Below are 24,141 nucleotides of genomic sequence, written 5' to 3' on the forward strand. Positions count from 1 at the left end.
GCATGTCTAAGCACAATCGGTTTAAAATATCCCTCTCCAGAAATCATTTCTCTAACAGCATACAGAGGAGGAAAAAATAGATTTTTACCATTTTGCCTAAAAATCTAATTGCTGGAAGCCTGTGTACTCAACAGTAAGGGCCAGTGTGTATCATAAAGTCTGAAATGAAATGGAAATTTAGATAAGCTTAATATCTTCAAGAGCATGTTCAGTCTAGATAAGAATTCCTCATCTTCGGTGTTTATAGGCATGGGAGTCATGCGTTAGTGTTATCATTGATACAGGGTTCAGTTTGAGAACAGTGATTGAAATGGAGGGTTTTCGTAAGATTACACTCTGCGCATTTTCCTCAAATTAAAGGGTGGCTCCCTGTGATGTGAGGTCGTGATTTAAATCCACTAATAATCTGCATACAATTAATGTAAAAGATGATGGAATATAGATGACGAAATGAAGGGCGGGATGTAGTGTAATGATGCCTCTGTGTGAAATGGTGCGAAGTACCAGTGGAACTATTTGACAACACAGAAGTCGAACAATAAAAGTATGAAAACAAATATACATATATATTCATATTTTTATTTATATTTCATTTCTGGGAGGATATCTTGTACACCAAATATCCCATTGGCAGTTAAGCGCATTCAATGTGTTTAGAAGCCAGAAACAGTCACTTGTTTTAACAAACACAAATACAAAATAAAGATAACCACAAAATAATGAACTGCATGTATATAACATACAAAAGAATCCCATGCCTACTCAGTAGGTAACTTCAACATTCCAGCTCTTGAAGATGTGGATATTTACATTTAAGTTTTACAAAAATATACTTTATAATTTTTCTCCTTTTTTGCTTACATTCTAATGAAATGAAGCGGTGCCCTCATAGCTCGTCCCTTTTTCTCCCTCTGAGTACGACTTACATTCTGTAACAAAAATATTCCCTCAACCCTTAAGGCGAGATGCAGTGCATCCTCTCTCGCGCGCAGCCTAGTCACAACATCAGCAAGGCTTCACAAAAGGCACCAAATAACGGGAGCGTTTGTCTTGTTTAGATTTTTTTTTTTTTTAAATGTTTTTTTCTTTTCTCTTTTTTTCCATATAACCGAGCGATATGTCACATGTGAGAAAGAGAGAAAGAGATAGTACCAGTGGATGATATTTACAAACAGAAACTAACATCACTCTTACTCATGCTTGAATACTTAAGTGCTTTTTTTCAAACAATGTCAAAACATATCACAGCATCATCACTACATAATAGAGAAAGTATGTAGAAAATATGGCCCTGCTCACTTCAAATAATACAATGCAAATATGCAAATAATTTTTCACATCAATGGTACCAAAGAATGATAAAAACGAAACATGGCACATGTACAATATACATATATGGTAGCTTATGTATATTATTCAATGTCTTTTGTACTGTATGAGTGCCTGCAAGGGCGAATGTGCCTTAGCACCACAACTGCTGGCAATCTGTCTCTTGGTTTCTGTGTAGCTAACAGTAGAGACCCGTCAGTGCCGGTTTCTGCTCTCTATCTGTTGAGTCCCTTATGCATTTGAAGTGCTGCATTTGTTTTACAGAGACAGAAAAAAAAATCCCTTTTCATCTTCTGCTGTCTTTGCCCAGTCCTTGACATGTGTCTTTTACTCTCTTTCAGGTAAATCTCAAGATTCACCTAACACTGCACAGGGAGCAGACAGAAAAGTGCTTTTTGGAGGAGAAAACAAAGTCTTTTGATGCTGATTTCTTTCCCCTCAAAGAACCTTAAGGAAGGAGAGGTGCGGAGAGACTCAAAAAAGTTTTTCTCTTCGCTCTTTCTTAGCAGATCTCGATTGTCCTTGGGGAGAGAGTGGTCTGCATGTCTGATAGCGGGGTGGGGACAGGGGAGCTGTAGATGTTGGAGGCGACTGAGGAGGGGAAGGAGGAGGCGACCTGGGACTGAAAGGTGCTGGACATGGACACAGATGGGTAGGTGGTGGCCACGGAAGGAGATGGATAGGAAGTGTGGACCGGAGAGGAGTAGCAGGAGGTGACTGGAGAAGGGTAAGAAGACACTGGAGAAGGGTAGGAGGTGATGGGAGAGGGGTAGCTGGAGGCAGGTGAAGCGGCTGATACTGGTGCTGTTGTCACCACCACCGCTCCTGCCTTCTCTGCTTTCTTGTCCTTCTGCCGTAGGTGGATCTTTGTGTGCCTCTTCCTCTCGTCACTGCGGGCAAACTTGCGTCCGCAGATCTCGCAGGCGAAGGGCTTCTCACCAGTGTGAGTGCGAATGTGTGTTGTCAGGTGGTCGCTGCGGCTGAAGTTGCGCATGCAGATGCGGCACTGGAAAGGTTTCTGGCCCGTGTGGATGCGGATGTGACGTGTCAGCTCATCAGAGCGTGAGAAGCGACGATCGCAGGTCTCCACAGGGCAGGCGTAGGGCCTCTCGTGTGGGGGTGTCTTGCTTGGCCGGGTGGGGTACTTGCGCATACGGCTGGGCTTAATCAGCTGGGACTGGTAGACACTCTTTAAGTCCTGGGAACCAGTCTGGGTGGCAAAGGCCTTGATGGTAGACAGCGGAGTGAGGGAGGGCTGGCTTGACTGACTCTGGAAGGGCTTTTGGTCAGGGGGCACCAGGCTGATCTCTCCCTGCTGCTGAGGGAAGAGGTAGTCAGGAATCATGGGCACGGGGAAGCTAGTGCTGCAGGTCTTGCCGTTGGGGTAGGCAGGAGGGGGGTACTGCACTGCTCCGGCCGAGCTGGGAAAAGCCTGGCCCTGGTCTGGGAAGATGTCAGAGTTGGGGCTGGAGTAGGTCGGGGCGGCTGAGTAGATGGGGTTGGGCTCGCTGTGGTGAATGGAGGAACTGAGGCTAGAACTCTGAGATGAGGAAGAGGTAGAAGAGGAGGAAGTGGAGGAGGACGGAACGGATGAAGAGGAGGATGAGGCGGTCTGTGAGGCAACAGAGGAAGAGCTGGAGCTGGGGGCAACATTGCTCATAAGACCAGTGAACAGACCCAAGATGGGCTCTGCCCAGAGGCTGTTGCTGCAGGTTGTGGCAGGCTCCAGGGTGAAACGGCCTGTGTAAGAGATGGGGGGCAGCCTCTGGGTGGGGTAGGTCTGCTCCGCCACTGGCTTCTCACAGTTGAAGGGGATATCAGGTAACGTATCTGCAGGGAGCACAGAGAAAGGAGAGACATTAATCAAACTGTCAATATCCAGAAGGAGGGAGAGGGGGAATCCTGCCAGAGCGGTGGACAGTGTGTCACCCCTCTCTTCTCTGACAGATCAGTCAGGTGCCCACGCAGAGAAACACCTTCCCAACTAAGCTCGTTCCCCCTGAACTCCAAAACTGTCTCTTCCAAACCTCAATGAGAGTAGCTGTGCAAGCTCTCTAAACTCGCATTTTCCTCTGCTCACACTCTCTCGATCTTTCTTTCATTCTTTCTGTCTTCCTGTCTTGCACACATACACACGCGCGTGCATTCTTGAAGCCCATCACAGTGCCTGAGGCAATTGATTACCGAAACTGCAGTTCAGCTGGTTTTAGGAATGCAATTTGAATTGAGCTGTAGGAGTGTCTAGAGGCATGTGGTGACTGAGCAGTGTTTAAGTCCTCAGAGAGTCGACAGGGATATAGAGCTATCAATAAACAAATTAAGTCAGATGTTTTTTTTTAATTTCCCATTTTTGTTTAATTGTAGCATTGTATTGCATTAATGTATTTGTGTCTGATCAGCCACAACTCAAACTAACTCAATGTTTGAGTATAAAATTTCCCTCCACATGTCATGACAAAGCTAATTAACAGACACTCGTAAGAAAAAAATCTTAATATGTCAGCTGTAGCTTTATGATCAGTCAATAACGTGAAATTAATCAATACACTGCAAAACATAAATAATAATTAAATTTACACAGCTGTTCATTTCTCATAAATCATTTCCTTGTTTAGTGTAGCTCAGAAGATATGGTCTAATCTATATTAACATGCAGCAGACAACCACAAGCAAAAGAGGCAAATTTCCATCTCTTACCTCCAGCAAGGTGGTCGTACTGCTCTCCTGGCTCCCCGGAGCCAAAGCCTGCACCTTCGGGTGCGGAGGCGGTGAGGAAGGGGGTCCCTGCAGAGCTGAGCATCATCACTTCCTCCAACTTTGGGTAGTTATCCATGGGGGAGTGAGGGAAGCTCAGAGGCTCTGAGATCTGCAGGGCTGGGAGGATCATCTCGGTCTTGGCTGCAGCCATCCTCTGCTGGTGCTGGAGCTGCAGGGCTAAGGCTGCGCTGGTAGCTGGTGAAGAGTGCAGGGAGGCTGGGTGCACGCTGGCAGAGCGGTGCCTCGCAGGTGGAGGGAATCACTTAGCCCAGCTCAGGGAGCGCAGCACACTTCTGCTGATGCCGAGGAAGATGCTGTGTTCGTTCTCACTCCTCGGCTCTCGTTCTCCAGTTGTCCTGTTGTTTTCCTTTTTCTCTCAGAGATGAGTAAAGATCCACTTGGTTTTTCAGAAAAAATCAAAAGTGTCGTTTATACTCATTCCCTAAGATTCATCAAAATTAATCAACAGATTAATCTTGATTTTTTTCCCTTCTGCATTAAACAATTTATCCAATCAGGTTTTGACCTTCTTGGATGGATGTTGTTTTGAATTGACTTTTTACTTTTGGTGTGATATTTCTCAGTTAGGGAGTTCTATGTGTTTCTCTATCTATCTCTGCTCTAACAGTAGCTCTTGTGGGCTCTCAGGGCTCTCTGAGCTGAGAGGTTTCCCCGCTCCTTTTATACCCTCTTGCCGTGACGTAGATGTCCATATTGGGCGGAGGAAGCCCATATTTAGGCACTGCAGTGGAGGACACACAACGCTGGCCTGGGGGGAGAAAGCGGAGAGGAGAGACTTTATATTAAGCTCTCGCAGTAAATTGCGAAGACAACGCCACTCTTCCTCTATCCAGAATCAATGTATCTTCATAGCAGAACAGCTCCGCGAGACAGCAGCATAATTCTTGCTCTCTCCCCGTCGCACCATAGATTTGATTTGGATTTCCCATCTGTGCAGGCTGCGCGGCTGCCGGAAAGCTCCGCCGTGCCTTATAAGGTCGTGACTACATAAGGACCTATTCCGGTGGGTTTCCATTTCCCTGTCCTTATTTGGAACTTCCTGAGGCAGCGCTGATCGCCGCTTGGCAGTGAATGAGAGGCTGGAGTGCAAATCATGTCCAGCGCTCACAATAACTAATGTTCGCAGCAGAATCCTGCTTCTCTGTTTTAACGCACAAGCTTCAGCTGCACTGTTTAGGCTCTGAGTGTAAGACTTTGTGCAACAGACGAACCGCGTTATATTTATTTCCGCGGTGTTTAAACGTGTAAGACTGTCTGCCCTGTGCGCTCAACTAGAAAAAAAAACACGTTTTAACCACGTATGCAACAAATATTTGTACCTACAATACAGCCAAACAAGCGAAAATAATATTTAACTTGGCATAAAAAACGATTTTACACTTTCTTTTTTTTCCATTTATGGCTGGAAATTGCATTATCATGTATTTCTAGGGGGCTATAGGCTTATTGATTAGGAGTAAACATCTGATACGTTAAATTGATTGTGACATTTGATATAAGCGAGGGTATTTCTAAAGCTACGAGCTTAAAAATATAAGGCTGCATCTGCAAACTCTGCTGGCTGGTAGCAAACTTCCTCTAAATTAACTTTCCATCTCTCTGGGCTGTGTCATTGATTAATGAGAACAGATAGCCGCGGATGCTGACGAGGTGCGGGGCGATCCGTCTAATTGAGGGGTGTCCCCGGCTCAATATTCGGGGAATCTCTCTGCCACTCAGCGGCCTAATGGGCCGCATTAACAACGCTGCGCACAGCTGCCAGGACGCCTGCGGGATACCGATGTTTTCCCCGGCTGCTCCAGCTTCGGCTGGCGCGCCAGCACTCCTCATTGGACGCTGACGGGAAATCAATGTGTTTCCCTTGGTGCTGACTGGATCTATATGCGAGCAACCTCATTGGGAAACATCGTGGGCAGGACACTTTGAGGTGGCCCGAGAGAGAGAGAGAGAGAGAGAGAGAGAGAGAGAGAGAGAGAGAGAGAGAGAGAGAGAGAGAGAGGAAGGAGAGATGCTGCTGGTGCGTTGGAAAGGGCAGAGCAGGTGAGACAGTATCATTAGATTTAGACTCAAGGTATACTGATTGCATACCAGAGCTCTCAGACCATGTTTAAGCTGCCCCTCATCTACAGGTTCTGGTGCCACAATGATGTAATAATAATAATACAACAACATGCATTAGATAGATAGATAGATAGATAGATAGATACTCATGTGCCAACAAAACAAATTATGAGACATAAATCAGGTACACACAGTAGGTTTTTGGTCCTTACTGGGTTGAATTCTCTCCCATTTCCCATTCAGCCTCTGGCAAATCTCTGTGTTTACCCCTTATTAGACTGATAGCAAAACTCTGTCATATATTATGGATGATCTGGAGCAGAGGCTCCTTCACAAAATCCAAATAAGCCTGAAGTAGAGGGCGCAGCTGGAGAATGTGTAATGTTGTTTATTCATACAGTCAGATACATATAAATGATCCAGTCTAATCACTTTTGAAGGTATGTGGCACTGCACAGCGGTGTTGTATTTTAGCTCCCAACTGCACAAACACGCTTTTAAAACTTGAATTTACATTTTGTTTTTCAGCAACAGAGATGTCACTCCTCTATGGGCCTGTTGCTAAGAAGAAAGCAGACCAGAAGGCAGGCCCGTGATGATGGTGAGTTAACACAAAGTGGCTGTAACTGTGTGGTGAGGTGACGATACCAAATCCAAACTCCTGTCTGCAACTACCGCTGCTGTCATGCATCAGTTACCGTGGTCGATAAATTTGTGGCAAAGCAAAGAAGAAAGAGCAGGGAGAGCAGATGAGAGAACTCATCATCTGATGACAATGTAATAAAATCAGGTTAGGGAAAACTCTCAGAAAAGTAATAAAGTAATAAAGATGATAAACAGTTCACAGTGGCTGTTTGGGCCTCCCTTCACTCTGATGCATGGAGGGGGTGGAAGCCAGATGCTGTAAGGGCAGAGGAAGGAGAATTAGTCTGTGGGTGTGTGTGGATGTAGATGCTTACGATGCGTGTACACTGTTGCATGTTTGTGCGTGCGTGTTTGGGTCAGTCAGTTCATTCTCCTCAGTGTGTTCCCCGTTGCTGCCCACACAAACCAGCCAGAGGAGTCCTCGCCTGATGAAACTCCAACGCGCTGCCAGCCAGAGAGAAAGAAAGGCTCTCCCATTACCTACGCAGCCACCACGCCCCTGTTCACACACACACACACACACACATTCACACACACCCTGCACGAGGACTGGTTAATATTTAATCAGGCTCCAATCTGCTATGGAGAAAAGTCAAGGAAGTAGATAGGGAAGCCAAAAAAATAAAAAAAATAAAGAAGAAATAGAGAGGAGGTGGCAAGGAGAGGAGTTGGAACATAAAAATAAAGGGAAAGGGGAGAGAGATGGAGTGAAGAGATGTATAGATAGCGAGGAGATGGAGGCAGGTTGAGAAAAAGAGATGGAGAAGGTAGGAAGAAAGGGCGAGGGCGATAGAAAAATAGAAAGTAGAGAGACCGAGAGAGAATCCTCACACCCACATACTGTACGTGGGAGCAAATACCAAGCTTTGTGCTGGCATTTGTCAGCAGCCAATGCTAGGCAGTCAGTCAGGGAGGCAGGACAGACAGACAGACAAACACTCCTGCTCCTCTGTCACACCTCCTCACCTCCTTGGGTGCCCACACCAGCCAGTGATGCAATCCCTCCCCATTAGCATACAGGTGTGTTCAGCCTGGTGTGCTCCCATGATGGGCGGACCAGGAATAGAAGGTGGACGATGACAGTTACCCAAAGCCTGGATGTTACATAATGTGGCAGTGGAGACGGGGAGGGAGGGATAATGTAATGACAGAGAGAGAGACAGAAAGAGAGAGGACCTGGTTATTTTGGAGCACAGAATGCAGCTATCATAGTTTTATTCTGCCAAGAGGGATGGGGTGAGAGCTCAGGATTTTAAGATGATAAAAAATGAAATGTGCCCTGGACGTGTTGGGGCCTGTATAACACACAAGGAGAGTTGTTAATTAAATTGGAGGAGAGCGGAGGCCTGATCGTCTCGGGCAGAGTGACAGGCTGAATATTAGCCCATAGTCATGGAGTGATGGGGAGAGGAGCAGAGAACATGATAGGAGGGTATTTGATAAATGCCATTTTTCTCCCAGCTTTTATGGTGACGCTAGCAGAAGTGTGCGGACTGACCTTTTACGCGCAGAGTGAGATGCGCCTGGGAAAAGACGAACTGGCGTGAGAGGGATAAAATCTATCGGAAACTGGCAGTGTAAAGGGGTCATGGAAAATCTCTGGACTAATTGGCATGCATGAAATGAATCAGAGGGGATTCTGGAAACTGCCGTCGATGAAGACATCCAGTACTGTATGTCTGTTTAAATACCTGACACCTCGACTCAGCGCTCCAGTCATCATAAACCTTGGCTCGCTTATTGAACTCTAACAAAACCCATTACAACGCAGTGCAGAAGATTACAGCGCAGCACCTGTTGCTCCTCCGAAGCAGTCAGACATTATTTACTCTGTTCAGAGGAGTCCAGGAATGCCGCTGTGGAACGCTGGCCTTGTGTTAGAGGTGTATGATTATGCTGTGGGTATGATCACAGGTTTTCTTTTACTGTGGGAGCTGACCTACTAAAGCTTCAGGCTCTGGTGATGTTTGAAAAACAATCTGTTCACACTTCACAGTCACTGCAGGCGTCCCTCCCTGTCGTATTGCCCCACCCCCCCCAACTCCCCCCCGCCCCAGGCTGTGGAGAAGGATTGGTGTTAGCGTATCACACAGAAACAAGACCCTGGCATCGAATAGCCTCTCTATCTGCTTATCTGCCTGTTGTTGTCTCCTGAAGGTGGTAGGTGACAGAGAGACAATTACCGAACACATCACAAAGCCCACCCCAAACCGACCCTACTGTGTCCCCCAAGGATGTGTGACTCACTGAGGCCCCGGCCTGTTTGTTTGATGCTTGTGACAAAAGATCTGACCCCCGACCTTTTAGCTCTTGATGAGTCACCAGTAGCGCTATGAAAAATGGGGCTTCCCCACACCATGCAGCACACTACAGGACCGGGTAACATTTAAAGGTTGTCACAAACCACTTTTCTGTGTTTGTCTGAGCAGTGTGTAGCATTATCTGTGGGGTGCGAGACCACGGCATGTTGACAGAACTGTTGTTTAATAGGTCAGCTGTGTGTGTAGCTCCAGTGCTCAGTGTACTGGCTGGTGCTTGAGAATCTAGTACATTAGCTTAGCAGATCAAATGAAAGATCAATGACCAACGAGGCCGCTCCTCAAAATATAATATTCTATTTTAAAATGCAGTTAAATTTTATCCGCCTAGATAAGTAAAGGCACACGTTGTGCTGTTATTGACTGATGAGAGATAAGGTTCGGCTCTTCTCAAAGTCTTTGTACAACTGTACCTGAGATAAAGCCTGAAGATAGGGACTTTTCCTACCTCTAGCATCTACCTCAAACATCCTCTGATGAGCTCTCCTTTTTCTTCCTTCCTGAGTTTAACGTGTTTAACGGTTAAAGAGCCTCATCGGCTGTCAGTCAGTTTGTGGAGAAGAAAATCAGGCACAGACCAGGCCAGATTCTTTTTAAGTTTTACTTCAAAGCTGCCTGGATGTTGCGCCTTATTGCACTGGGACAAAGCTCCTCACTGGCTGATTGACTGAGCTGACTAAAACCAACTGCTCTCTACACTGCTGACGTCTTCATATGGACAGAGAGCGAGACAGGAAGAGACAAGGGGTGACGGAGGCAGAAAGATGTGGCCTCAGCGTCCAGACTGAGCAGCAACTGGTTTGTTGTCTTTAGCGAACACGTTTGGGTGTGACTCATGTGCTTGCATACTCGGGGCAGACAGAAAACATCCAGACTCACAGACCTGTTTTTATTCTATGACAGTCTTCAGATTTTTGTCAGGAATTTAAACTTTGCTTTAGTCCACAGTCAGGTGGAGCTCTGCCAGTCCACATCTGTTTATGTGGAAGAGCAGCTTTACGCAGCGTGGGTTTATTATTGCATCAGACAGTCACGCCATCACCCTTGCTCACTCCTTGGCCCTTGACGTTTATTGAGAGAATGGCGAGAAAGGGGAGATAGTTTGGTTTTTATCTTTGCCTCTCTGAACCAAGAGCTATAAACACAAAGCCTGAGCTACTGAAAATTTGGTAAACTTACCCTGAAATCACCCTGTCTCTCAAAGGATGACCTGTCTAAACCTGGTGTTATACAAACAAGCAAGGCATACACACGCACACACACATACACAAACCTTTAAGTTGTTCTCCAGAGTTTATTTGAGTTTTGAGTCAGATCAGAAGTTGCCAAGACAAATAATCTCCTTGGGTCCAATGGCCAAAGCTGTTCCCATTAACTTGACGCGAAGTGAAAATGACAGTCAGTGAGAGGCACATCAGCTCAGGTGAGAGTTATTTGTTTTGTAGTGTTGGAACAGAAGTAAAGTGAAGGAGTAGAGAGGGTGAGAGGCAGCGAGATAAATGGGTGAGGAGAGATACAGAGGCAGAGGAGGGGATGGAAAAGTAGAGCTAGAAAGCGACTGAGACAGAGAGTGAAAGAGAAAGCGACTGTCGCTGGGTTGTTGACAGGTGGGGCCTGAGGGCAGGTACGACAGGTTGAATCAGGTAAGCCCCTCTCCCTCCTCTCCCCCTACCCTCCCCGCCCTCCAACCCTCCCCTCTACCCCAGCTGGAGACTGCCAATGTGGGATAGCCTACAGGGCTGAGGAGACAGGTCTCCATCAGAAGGCCCCGCAATCCTTTACAATCATACGATAATCATTTAACTCTGAGTGCCGTACGTCAACAGGCATGACGGCTGACGAGGCAGAGAGACAAGATGACAAACAACACTAACTGCAACAACCAGTTGTATGCTTCCAAGGAAAAAAAAAAACAAGGCATGGAAGGAAGGAGGAATGAATAAATGAATAACTGTCAGAAGCATTTGGCTTATGGGACAATGGGTTTTTCAGGAGTTGAGGCTCGAGGGCCAAATGTCACTTTGGGTCACTTGGACTGAAGATTCACCAGCAGATTTTGTAAACTCGAAATCCGCAGCAGGCAGACGATAAAGCATCTTAAGCGATAAGTAATTGTAAGTAATTTAATTTGCTGTAATGCTTTAAATTTAGATTATCTGTTACAAATGAACAGGGTCAGAGTTGTCTCTCTTTCTCTCTCTTCATGGGAGGACTTGGAAACGACTGGGTGTGTAGGTTAATGGTGCAACTGGATTAAGGAGACGAGATTCATACATAATGCAGGCATTTACCTTAATGGGAGAAACGTGACCAGTGAGCAGTGTTTACATTAAAGGAGGGTGAGAGTTCAGCTGAGCCCGGGGAATATTCTTCTGCCTACGCTGGCGGCAGACAGTGTAATGAATTTCTATAAAGCGCACTGCAAATAAAAATAAAGACACACAAAGGAGATTGCATGTTGATGGTTGTTGGGTGATGCTGACATGGAGAAATGGGTGAGGCTGCTGTTGAGACTTGCAGTAGTGTACAGTTTGTAAAAGAAATCCAGTAGCCTTAGTCTGAACTCATAAATAAATAAATAAATCACTCTTTTCTTCTTTTCAGATGCCAAAGTCAAGCTTATGGAAAACTAATCTCTATTAAATCCACGATTATAACACATGTATAAGGAAGAGTGATCAAACAGGAAGTGAAGCTTTTTTATGACCTATTATAGCCCAACTTTAAACCAGAACACAAACACACTCACAAGTTGCTACACAGGCACACACCAACGTGTTCCATTATTTGTGTTTGTCTTGCTATACAAACACACCACGCACGTGGCGTATTGAACACAAACACCCACTTACACACACATGATCGTGGCCAAGGGCCGACGCGAGTACATGTATCCACAAGTGTGCTGACAGCACACACCCAGCATATAGCCTGACATTCTCTTGGCCACAATACACCACACAATTAAAATAAATCTCCTACGAAGGCCCCATGGTGCTGCTTTTTCTAACAGCCAAACAGGGGAACAACTCCATAGCAACACCAGAGAAATGTTTACGTATGAGAATATTTGGATATGCACTGTTGGAAACATAAACAGGCTTAGTGTCATAATTTAGTTAGGAACAGGATTTTCACTCTGTATTGACTTAAAGAGTCAAAGAAAGAAAATAACGTGAGTTGGAAAGTCATGAACTTCCATTTTTCTCACAGTGGGATTGTGACAGTGTGTGTTCTCATTATGAGCACACAGACAGCCCTCCATGGGTCTCACTCTGAGTCTCTCTCTCTCTCTCTCTCTCTCTCTCTCTCTCTCTCTCTCTCTCTCTCTCTCTCTCTCTCTCCCCCCCCTCATCTATCTCTGCATTCCCAGACAGCTTTAGCAGTTCAAACCCTCGCACTGCGGCATTGTCACACACCATACTGGTTGCCATGGAGAAATAGTCCTCCTGGTCTCCAAGGTACCCGAGTCTATTGTCTTTGGCTTCTTTATTTAGATGAAAACATGATTTGTTGGAAGGGATCTACTTGTTTTTTCGCTGCTTCTCTTTGCTGCCTTTTCTTTCTTCTTCTTCCTCCTCACGCGCATCAATGCAACGTCGCATGATGTGTATTGTTTCATTCTTCTCCTTTCCAGGAGTTTGACTGTGCGCATGTGTGCGTCAAGCTCGTCTGATGTTTTGTAGCAATTAATTTCAGTGTGTCTGCATGTCAGCGCCCCAGGAGGGGGGCTGTATAAAAGTTTTCCCCATTGCCACAGCTCTCGCCAGGGCTTATAATTGCCTTCTATTACCAGGGCTGGGTGTCACAGCGCCTGCCTGTCTGTCACCAGGAGACTCTCAACTAGCGACAGATGATGAGGAAAAGGAGTTAGAGTTTTCTTACTGCTGCTCTTTTTGAGATAATACAGGATATATACAGTATACAGAGTAAATATGAAGCAGGATTGTCCTCCAGCTATGTGGCCTTGCTTGCTGTGTTATACAAAGATTTCACCCAAAGTGATTCATGCACCTGTACTGTTGGAGAAGTTGATTTGAAGACTCACTCACCAACAACAACAAGTTAATGTGAGCCACATACCAAACAACAAAGGGAAAATGTTCAGAGACTCCTATGTGGCTTTAAAAAGCAGCTGTGAGAGCTTGCAAACGCTTACAATTAGCGAGCGCTAACCTTTGACCCTGTTTATTTGCATGTTTCCAGCTCCACTCACAGCTGTCAGCAAGCTGCTCCTTTCTATTGCTTGCAGCAGAGACTGAAAACCAAACAGGAAGTGACATCACATCCGTTGCTCCGTGATATCACCAGACTAAGTTGGAGAAAACGATAGAGTGAAAGGAGGGGGAAAAAAAAAAGCGCGGCTGATGGGTGGAAAGAGGAAGCTGTCTGTGTTTCGTTTTCATTCAGTGGCTCAGACATCCCAGACTCTGTGGTCTTGTTTAAGGCCAGCCAGACAAATAAACTGATCTAATTTAAGTCACTTATCTACTCATTCAGATGGGCCGCAAACACGTAGACTTGATCTCCTGCTTTACCCTCAGATGACTGTCTTGAATCATGACACATAAAGGTTTTTTAGAAACTTTATAATAATAATTAAATTTTCTTGAGCTAGACTTGCTGACGTCAGCAGTTGCTAGACAAGCCTGTGACATTTGCTCAGTTAGTTCTTCTTTTTGCTTCTTATTCTTGGGTAACTTTGCATAAAGTTTAAATAAGTAACAGTTTATTCAGTTGTATTTTACTTGTGTTAATATCATTCTGTTTTCATTTTATTAGGAATATGGACAATAATAAGAAATATTCATCACTTCATCTCAACACTACAGTTGTTGAAAGGTTGAGAAATAAATCAGGGAGGAAATGTTTGTTTGTGAAACCATATTTTCTGTCCTTTAATACACCGTACAGTATGTAACCTACAAACCTAATCTACTTGTGTATGTATATCCGGTGTGTGTATGACTTGCCAGTTCACACAAATATACTGACATTTCTGTTTTTTTGCGTGCAAGGTGATGCAAAAGTGGAAGGAGAGGTTTCGGAAACTGTGACGCTGTGCTTTGTCAGCGCTGGGTGCAAAGCAGGGTGAGTTACAGTTGTGTGCTTTTGTGGCAAAAGCATGTGGCAGCTTGTTCCTCTGGCACGGAGGCTAAACACTGAATGGAGTGGGTGCAGGTAAACGTGCTAAAACAGGCCCTATAAGATACTGTGCTGCCTTGTTGACATCCTTCATGTTTGTACACCTACTTTTTCCTCAATATCTGTCGCCATTCCATCTCTGTCTCCTCTGTATTTGGGATGTGGGGGTTAGTGGATTCATGCTTCTGCTCAGCGTTTTTAAGTTAAGATATCAGCAAAAAAAGAACTAAATTTCGATCTGACTATAAATGCCCATGTTAAATACTCACACTTGAACTTTCTGAATCATCTCAAACAAGAAATATGTAACTTCCTTCTTAGTACCTGAATCATGTAAGTTACTGTAAATCTCTTTGAAGGGATTTTAGAAAGTGTCTGCCCACCTTAACAATTCTCCCAGGACAGAGAAACTCTGAGCTGAAGTGTTTCATCATACATTAACCAGCATTTGCTGCTATGATGATGATGATGATGGTGTCGATGATTACAGTACTCTGACTGGGCTTGTCCAGGGCCACAAATAGGCACAAATTGTTTTGAAAGCTGTACTCATTTCTCATATTCAGAATGAGGAACTAGAGAAAATGAGTCAGAGTAGATGTGTTGATATGTAGAAACAGCAGACTCTGACTCTAGATCAGTTCTCCATAATGGTTTAACTGGGAGCTGGAATCCACAGGGCTTAATGGAAAGATGGTCCATGAGCAGTATTTAGAGGAAGGGTGGCGTTGAAAACACCAAAAACGTCAAAGGGAGATGACCCGCTGTGAACAGCACAAATAAACCAGCAGTTGTACTGTAGAGGCTGTTGGGAATAGCCAAGCATGTCCACACACATGTGTGCACACGCACGCACGCACACACACACCCACGCACACACAAACCCATATCAATCCTAAGCGAAAGAGCCAGCAGGGAGAAGGGGAAGCGGGTGGGTGAGAGGGGAGAAGGAGGGGAGGACTGTGGGAGAGAGGCAGGAGGGAAGGGAGAGGAGGTCTGGAGCGAGTCCAGGGGAACTCCAGACTGCTGTTACCCAACATGCTCTCTCTCCGCAGGGGCTGGGAGAGTGACTGCTGTTGCTGTTGCTGCTGGAGAGACGCAGGACCCAGAGAACAGGGAGGGGGTGACACACACACACACACTCACACATTCACGTACACCCTCACCCCCTGACACACACTCACATTGCCGTGGCCGTGTCGCCATAGTAACACACTGACCCTGGCCTTAAAGTTGCGCTCCCGAGCCTGATCTCCTGCCGAGCTTTGAGTAGTGGGGTGGAGTAAATCTGCCTATTTATAGCAGGCCCTTTGGCTCATTTTCTGCTAGTGACAATAAGAGCTAATCCGCTTTCTCCAAAGCCCCACCACATCTACCTTACATCAGCCTATCTATAGACCCACAGTGGCAAAGGCTCAGAGAGATGGTATGAGTTAGGGATGGAGAGACGGGGCAGGGAATAATTGAGAGGGAAGGAGTAGGAGGGAGGAAATAACAGAGAAACAGGAGGGAGAGAATGAAATTGAAAGTAAGAGACTGAAGCTATGCTACCTCTGAATATGTGTTCATCTTTCCTTTAACCACTTAAACCTCAGTGACATGCTGCTGGGCCCACTGAAGTTAGAGACACTCAGTTCTGTGAGGACCTTTAAAGTTTCAGTAATCTTTGTGATTGTTTTAAATAGACTGTGTGTGTGTGTGTGTGTGTGTGAGTGTGTGTGTGTGTGTGTGTGTGTGTGTGTGTGAGTGTGAGTGTGAGTGTGTGTGTGTGTGTGTGTGTGATGACTGCTTTGTGTGACTGAAATTGTCTTGTTGTGAAGTTATATGTTTATATATTTAGCTCTCAGGTCTCACACACAGAAGAGATCTCAGGGAGACTTTCTGAATGAATGAAGCTTAACTATTACAAACACGTGTTGTTTAGCCATACATTATTTAAATTCACAGAACTTCATTCAGGTTTGTCAGGCTGAACTTTGGGGAAAATCAGACTCTCACAGTTGTACCAATCAGCGTGTTTGTTGTGGGTGTACAGTACACGTGTTTGTGTGGCTGAACTTACACCCACATGGAGACAGACCAGACTTTGGCTAACGTGACTCGGCAGTGCCCAGGGTAAATGTCCCACTACTGGCTTCTGCTCCTAGCCAGACTGAGCTACAGGAGCCAGTCGCAGTGAGCAGCGCATAACTTTAACCAGAGTAAAACCCACTCTGGCTCTGGCTACAGTCCAAGTCCACTGTCCTCCCTTCTCAACTGCACTGATACTGAGCGTATGCTGACAATACACAGAGGTGGGTTCAGCTGAGGCCTCACAATACCCTCGACACAAAGAGTGGAGAGAGGAGCTGCTCCAGATAAAGGGGCTGATATTGATACTGCCGGTCCTTTACAGATAGATTCCCGGACATGATCTGAAGACATTCAACAATGTTTCACTGCTTCAGTCGTGTCTCCCTTCAGTGTGATTGATCTGTGGTCTCTTTCACATTTTATTTTTCTCCCTGTAGCTTGTTGGATAGTTTTTGTACCTTTCACATATTTCTTTTTGTATTCTTCCTCTTTCATTTTTGCATTTTCCATTCTCTGCCCGTATTTCTCTCGTACGTACAAACAGCAAACATCTTTTTTCCAAGTTCCTTTTTCTCTGTGGTAAATGAACCATACAAATAATTAGAATAGCCATCGTGTTCTATTTTTACTACAACATGTTACGCCAAATCTAATGTTTTGAGGCGGCAGACATTTCAGTTCCTGAAATTTCAGTTCCTGTTGTTGTAGACGACTGACCTGAGCTCAGTACGTTTCTAAAAAAGACTTTTCTGTGATACAAACAGATGTCAGTAGTCATGTGTTCATCTGTCTTGGCCATGTTTTTTGAGCTGGAGTAAAGGGTTAATCCAATAAACTGACCAATGACGGCCGCATCTGCGTCAAAAGTCGCTCTCAGTCAGGTGTGTGATTGACACACATGCCGGTGCCAGTCAGGCTCTTTTCTGACAAGACTTCATTCATGTGATCATCATGGGGAGCTAAGTCTTGGCAGCTAACTGTCCTGACTTGACTAGCTCCTCTCTAACCCCAAGGCTCACTAATTGGCTTGGGCTGTTTCCTTTGTGGCAGACTGCGTCACACAGTAAACTTAACCTCATCCCAGACATAAGTATATTAACATGGTTAAGTATAAATAGCTCAGAGTAGTTAAATTAAACTTCTATGTATGTGGAAGTGAGTATTTTGGGCACCTGTGATCTTGTTATTGGTGTTAAATTTAGCTCTGTGGTCCTCACTGAAGAGTGGAAACAGTGACAGGGACCTGTTTTGCCACAATACACTTCCTGCACTGTGAGTAGTGAGAACCACAGCCCAGTGACGCAACACTCGGAAAAAAAAAGAGAAAGAGAGCAACAGAGAGGCGTGGAAAATCAGCAATGAGGAAGTTGTGGCTTCATTTGAAAAAGGAAAATTGTTGACTGAACTATAAGTGGATACTGTAAGTGAACTGTAAAGTTTCCTGTGCGCGGACTTTCCCCTTTATGATAACATGGCAGCAATGATAAGGTGAGCAACAGACTCAATGTACTGCTGCTATTATCACTGCTGCTGCTTTGAGTAACTGTGGAATTATTTCTATGCTTTGCTGTGAAAAATGTTCTACATCTTAAGTCAGTTTCAACAATACACACTCATGTAGATCCCTTTTTTTCCTTTTATGTTCTCAAGCTTTTCTTGCCTTTGTAGCTGCTCTCACTTCCCGTGGGCTATTGTTTGCAGTGACCTCTGCTAAGCACTGCGTGCACAGCAGAACACACAGCCTTCCTAGGACCACAAAAAAAGGACTTTATCCTTTGTACTATAGACACAAATCTGCTGCAGCGTTTACTGATAAAGCAAAGCAGAATGTCGAATTAAGAGTCCGATTTCTGAAAGTAATCTGTTATGTAAACTGCTTATTTGTATGAATGACTATATAAGACACCTCTGAGTAAATGTTGCCTATTGTTATGTGATTACGATATTTATAAGCACGATCATGAGCTGCCAGTCAGAGTAAATGCAAAATGAGCATATGTGAAAGATATTTTTGGTTCATTTGTGTCAGTTACCCCAAAAAGGATAAATGAAGATGCACTCATTTTTGTCTATTTGTGTGGGAGTCGGAACACTGTAACATAAGAGAGCCAGAGTGTATGTGTGTGCGTGTGTGTTTGTGTGTGTGTTTGTGTGTGTGTGTGTGTGTGTATATATATATATATGAGTGTGACACAGAGAGTTGGAAAGACAAATTTATAGTGTGAATTTTCTCTTTCTGAAACAGTACTGAAAGTCATGAATCATCTCTGCTGCATAGACATAACCACAGGAAGTACCCATATGGAACACAGACACACGCATACACACACATACATATGCATACACACCCAGTACACAAAGGCATAACCAAATACACTCTGAATGATCTACAGGCACAAACAACTGGCCAGAATCACAGCCCATAAACTGTGAATATCTCAAGAGTATGAAGTCATCAAGTTTGTTTCCAGGGATTTCTTCGTATTGATCGCAAGTCTCCACAACACAGACCAAGATTTTTCTTTGAAACAAGCACCAAATCTTGTGGATCAATAAACTATGGTCAAGACCCCATCACAGCATCCCAGCCATTTGCTGCAGAAGATAAGGTTACTATGGTGACCCCTACACACTGGGGACATACAAAGGAAAGTGGAAGTCATAAAGAAGTGTTTGTGAATGTGTGTGTGCGTGTGTGTGTGTGCGTGCATGTGCGTGTGTGTGCGCGTGTGTGTGTGTGTCTGTCTCTGTGGCTTATAGGAGACAGGGGGAGAGGGAGCCAGCGCTCAGCCCTGACCCCCCGGAGTCCTCCTTCTTTGTAAAACCTGTTTGGTCCGCTGCGACAGAGCAGAATAGTTGCTTATTATTCCTGTTGTATGAGCCTGCTCCTGGGGGTGACAGCCATAGTGAAAGAGTCTTCTCACTGACCAGAAGGTATAAACACACACTCACACAAAGTGAACAACAGATAAGGGTAAGGATCTCAAGGTTAGAAGAAATCCAGGCCTCACACACATAAAGGAGGACAAAGTAGTTCTTTTATCCATGACCTTCTCTGACATCCTGTTATTCAGTGGTGAAACTAATCAATCAGAAGGTGCTTTTTGTGCATTTTTGCGTTTAACTGCATATATATTTTTAGAGCAGTTAAATTAAACCTCTCTGTATGTTATGACCCCAAATGCACAATGAAATTATTACCTATTTCCTATTTACTGTGTTATTTCTTTACAACAGCATACCTTTATAGTACGTATGTAAACATACATGTATAGCGAACAAGATGTGGACTTAGGGAGTATGGGGGTTCTACCTGAGCAACAATCTGGTATTTGGGAGGAACTTAAATATCATGGGGTACAGCGTGACCATGACTTAGAAACAAAGCCCAACGTTTGGGTGAAGATAGGGTTTTCTGTCGCACTTTACAGGGTTAATTAGCTGTGATCTATTTCAAAATTACCATAGAGTACTTACCAACAGGTTTATGCTGTACATTGCGTGACATAACCTAAAGCATTACTAGGTTAGCCTCTTCTTGTGCATGGTTTGTACTGTATATGTAAGCCTGCTGTGAAGCAGGTGGAGAGAGAAAATGTCCCCGGCCTCGTACTTGCTGCCAGTTGATGCCATTTTTCTGATCCCTCAGATGTGGCCACAGGGCTGGCACGCTTGGTTGTCCAGGTGATGGCTACCGTGGAGACAGAGGGCCTGACCGGTCTTGGCCCACACCGTTACACCAACTGTGCCAACTTACCATCAAATGGACACTAAACGGCAGCGACACATATGCCACCTTCCTCTGCTGTAGACCGTGGGCACATGTGTTCAAAGCCGAGAAAAAGACAAACCAATAGGGTGCACAGCCATTTGAAATCCGAAGGTTTGAAATCAGATTTGCCACCCTCGAATCTAACCACATCAGTTAAAAGACTGTTGAAATATCTGACCCAGCATCAGCGGTCTAGAGATGTGATTTTGTTGCTGGTGGGCTGTAAGAAACAGAGAAAAGATTTGCAGAGACAGCCCATAACAGCTCTCTTGGAACCAATGACTCAGATATGCAGATGTGTTTACTTCCCTTCTGTTTCCCACCTCAACCAGCACAAAAAAGGCAGGGGGAATGAAAGTGCCTGATAATGTCTTTAAGTGTTTCATTTATATATTTATATGCTGTTATAAAGAACTCATTTTTTACTAAAACTTAGACAGGCACTTCAAATGGGCTCTTTGCCTCTTCTCTCTATTCCCTCCCTCCCTTCTGAGGGTATTCATCTTTTGTCTAATGCGTAGCGCTGCTCTCTGTTAGTTTCTTTCTGACACCATGCCAGCAGAGTCATCTGCAAAGGGACTCATGTAGGGATTAAAAACCATCAACAGCTCCCCTTTAACAGAGAGGTAGAAAAAAACATTGAAAAATAAAAATACAAAAAAAAAAAAAAAAAAAAAACTCCAGACAGTTTTGAGAAAACTTGTAGAAAGAGAATGCAGATTGTCACCTGACCCTGAGGCAAGGCAGCCCTAAATATAATAAAGAGAAGACAACAGAAGAAGACGAGGCGACACGACACGGGTAATGTGTTTTCTCTGCTGGTGTCGTCTGGCAGATCTGGGATGATTGAGTGCTGATGCCTGCCTGGGCCGCTTCAGAGAAGATCGTCTACCCCCCCTGCCCCCACCCCTCGGCTGGTACACGCATGTACACACGTGCACATCCTCTCTCTCATGGCACACACTGACACACATGCACACACATGCGTGCACGCACACACACACACACACACACAGCCTTCCTGTTGTCTGACTGACAAAAACATCAAGGCGTATTAACTGTCATCATCTCAGCATCTCTTCATCTCTCTTTTTGGTCGAGGGAATATTTCAAGGTAACACTTTATTACTGTGATGTGTGTGTGTCTGTGTCTATGTTTGTGTGTGTGTTTTCTCCATGGTGGATGTGTGTCTTAATTATAACAGGGTTTAGTGAATTAGGGCAGGATGTGTAATAGATTCAAATTTGCATAATCTCTGTTGAATAAAACCTCAGTGACAAACATGCAAGCAGAAAATCATACATGCTTACTGTACTGCATGACTTCAACAACAACAACAACAAAAAAAAAAGTGAAGAAAGGCATGTTTATGACAGTAATCTATAGTGTTTACTTATATGTGTATTAATTTGTGTATATTTTCATAATCACTTTGTGTTGTGAAATTGTCAGCAGCAGATACGGACAAACAGGTGCTGGTTAGAGAGGAAGTTGATTGGCCTGATTCCATGATCCATTTTCCCAAGGCTTCCACACCCCTGCAGCTGTCCTCCAGAATATGAGAACTGTGTGTGTGTGTGTGTGTGTGTTTGCAGTGCATGCTTGTGGTTATGACGAATTCACTCCTAGGTGCTTGCCAATAACAGGACAATGCTCTTCATTGACAAAGAAAAACAAAATGGACCAACAAATAAAAGTAATTGTATAGATTTGCCACCAGAAACCCTCAACTCTTTTTTTTTTTTTTTTTGGACTGATTTTAAAATGTCTTTTAGTTTGAAAGAGCCTGACCTGCTTGTGAATGAGTTTCAGTGATGTTCAAAGTGAAGTCATGTAAAAGGTTTTGGGGACTCTGGCTGTTTTGCATGGCAGAATGTTTTGAACTGAGCAGTGACAGCCTCTGCCCGACTGAAGAGTCTACTTCGACTCGCCTCATTTCTATTGGAAAACACTTCTCTTTCTCCCTCTCCCTCCTGCTCTCTCTCTCTCTCTGTCTCTCTCCCTCACTTTCCTCTCTCTGAAGCTGCAGATCATTTGAAAAAGAAAAGGGAAGGAACATGAATAAAAACTGAAGGCACTTCTCTTAGATATGTCTCTTGATGCTCTTCAGATCTTTAAGACTTCATCACAGGAAAACGCAGGGTTATTCTAAGGAAACTGAAGGACTCTGACTTCCTAATCTACTGTACAAGACCTGAATTTGAGAACACAGTGTCTTTTTACACCAGTTCCTTTCTCACTATTTTGATCTTTTGTATTTGGTTTTTATTTATTGATGGACAGGTAGAGGTGCAGCATCATTCTGCATCGTACTTTTTGCTTTTTAATTTGGATGAAAAGAAGAAAACCAGGGACCATTCTGTCAAAAAAAGGCTTGGTCTGTCTGTCCTTGATCATTTCATACTCTTGTGCTTCAAGAAAAATTTTCACAGGGAATAAACTTGCAAGAAATATTAGAGAAGAATTTTCTATTATTTTACCCAGCTCTCTCCATGGTAGCTCCACTGTATCGTTTGTTCTAGTAAAAATAAATTTAACTTGGCAATCAAATTGGTGAGACCATGAAACGAGGGCTTAGTTGAAAAAGATTTTTTTTTTAAATTATTATTGTAAAATATAATTCAGAAAATAATTCCATTTCCTTTAGAGGTTCAAGATCTGTAACAGGATCCCTGCTTAAGACTGTTCAACCAGCAAGTGTTTGCACTGACTCCTGGTCAGTTCTGTGTGTTGTCTGTAGGTTAAAAAGTTCTGGATATGGAGGAGTGAAAGCTGAACCTGGGTCTGCCCCAAAAGTCTTATCTCCCTGAGCCGGAGCCAGGCCAGACGTATTGACTGATGTTCCAGGCGTAATGAAAACATCCCCTGCAAATTGAATCTGATTGGATATCAGCTATCAGCCGTCGTTCAACAACAGCAGAGCAAATGAGCTTCAGGTAGCGTCCTTTTTCTCTTTCTCTCCCTTTCCCTCGCTCTCTCATTAATCACATGCTAAACCGCAACAGGTTTGACTTCACTTTTTAACTGAGGTGGCAACACTGCACCAAATCTCGACTATCACAACAGTCTCCTTCTTTAAATTTACATGTTTCTGACGCTTTCCTTGATTTTGTACTTTCTGCTTGAGTGGAACATTCCAGTCTGAGCTTTGGCTTTATGTTTGTTTTATACGTCTAAATAGTTGAGCACAACCACAGCAAATCAACACTGAACTTTGCCTTTTTTTTGTCTGCAGCCATTTTAGGAAAACTAAAAAGAGGTGTGCTCATTAGACGAATACCAAACCCTGCACCTGCACTGACACCATAGCAGCTCATTTACACCATTATTCTCCAAATATAATGTCCAATTTAAAGTTAGAGGAGAAGAGGAAGAGAAGCAGAAATTTAGGGATGACTCATGTTGACTTCAGGGGGATTGGTGTCAGGAGGCATACTGTGATAAATTTGGGAGGGACACTTGGCTTGAGTTGTCAGGTTCACTATGATAGAGAGGCCCCCTTCATACTGTTCGCCCTCAGGAGAAGACAGGAGACAGCACCCCCTATTGGAGAGTAACAGCACTGTTTTTAGGGGCAGCCCAAAAAAATGATCCTTGACCTCATACTCACATCTATGTTTAATGGCCCACATCTAGCCCAGCAGTAGTGAGGGGCAGTTTTTATTTAAGCCACAAGTGTGTTGTCACCCCTGTGCGAATGGACAATTCAAAAATCTCTGACCCTTGAAGCGTTTTACACTGAGTGCACCACTTATTAATTGTCCCTTTCTGTTGCTCAAAATAACAGGATTATCCAACACCCCAGTGACAAAGTGTGAGACTGAGATTTCTATTGTTCCTCTTATCTCTTGTTGTCGCTGCAGCTCCTCATCCCTCCCTCCGCTCCCTGGACATCACCGAGCTAGCAGATTAATTAGACAACTGATAGCAATGTTCTCTCTTAGTGCTGGCCCACTGAGTTTTGCTTTTCTTTTTCACTTCTTGTAAGCCTCTAATTTCTCTCTTTACATTAATGGGGC

The 24,141-nt window shown here is 44.3% G+C and overlaps 1 protein-coding gene and 3 long non-coding RNA genes across 4 annotated transcripts in view; 2 read left to right on the forward strand and 2 right to left on the reverse strand.

The window, feature by feature from the left end:
- Nucleotides 1-559: 559 nt before the first annotated feature.
- On the reverse strand, nucleotides 560-4,749 carry egr1 (early growth response 1). The gene is made up of 2 exons (XM_041048277.1): nucleotides 4,027-4,749; nucleotides 560-3,159 (listed from the first exon to the last, which is right to left on the reverse strand). Exons 1-2 carry the CDS (start codon nucleotides 4,235-4,237, stop codon nucleotides 1,832-1,834), a joined length of 1,539 nt encoding a protein of 512 aa, XP_040904211.1. The 5' UTR covers nucleotides 4,238-4,749; the 3' UTR covers nucleotides 560-1,831.
- Nucleotides 4,750-6,646: 1,897 nt separating this feature from the next.
- On the reverse strand, nucleotides 6,647-10,638 carry LOC121188487. Its single transcript, XR_005894708.1, has 3 exons — nucleotides 10,405-10,638; nucleotides 7,780-7,907; nucleotides 6,647-7,069 (listed from the first exon to the last, which is right to left on the reverse strand). It is a non-coding gene; the product is annotated as an uncharacterized LOC121188487 (long non-coding RNA).
- Nucleotides 10,639-17,754: 7,116 nt separating this feature from the next.
- LOC121188488 lies at nucleotides 17,755-20,799 on the forward strand. Its single transcript, XR_005894709.1, has 2 exons — nucleotides 17,755-17,837; nucleotides 19,999-20,799. It is a non-coding gene; the product is annotated as an uncharacterized LOC121188488 (long non-coding RNA).
- Nucleotides 20,800-22,847: 2,048 nt separating this feature from the next.
- The window catches only part of LOC121188486, a 29,720-nt gene continuing 28,426 nt past the window's right edge, over nucleotides 22,848-24,141 (forward strand). Inside the window, exon 1 of the long non-coding RNA XR_005894707.1 lies at nucleotides 22,848-23,058. This is a non-coding gene — a long non-coding RNA (uncharacterized LOC121188486). The remainder of the gene's footprint in view (nucleotides 23,059-24,141) is intronic.

This window comes from Toxotes jaculatrix, chromosome 10 (assembly GCF_017976425.1).
Source record: "Toxotes jaculatrix isolate fToxJac2 chromosome 10, fToxJac2.pri, whole genome shotgun sequence".
NCBI lineage: Eukaryota > Metazoa > Chordata > Actinopteri > Toxotidae > Toxotes > Toxotes jaculatrix.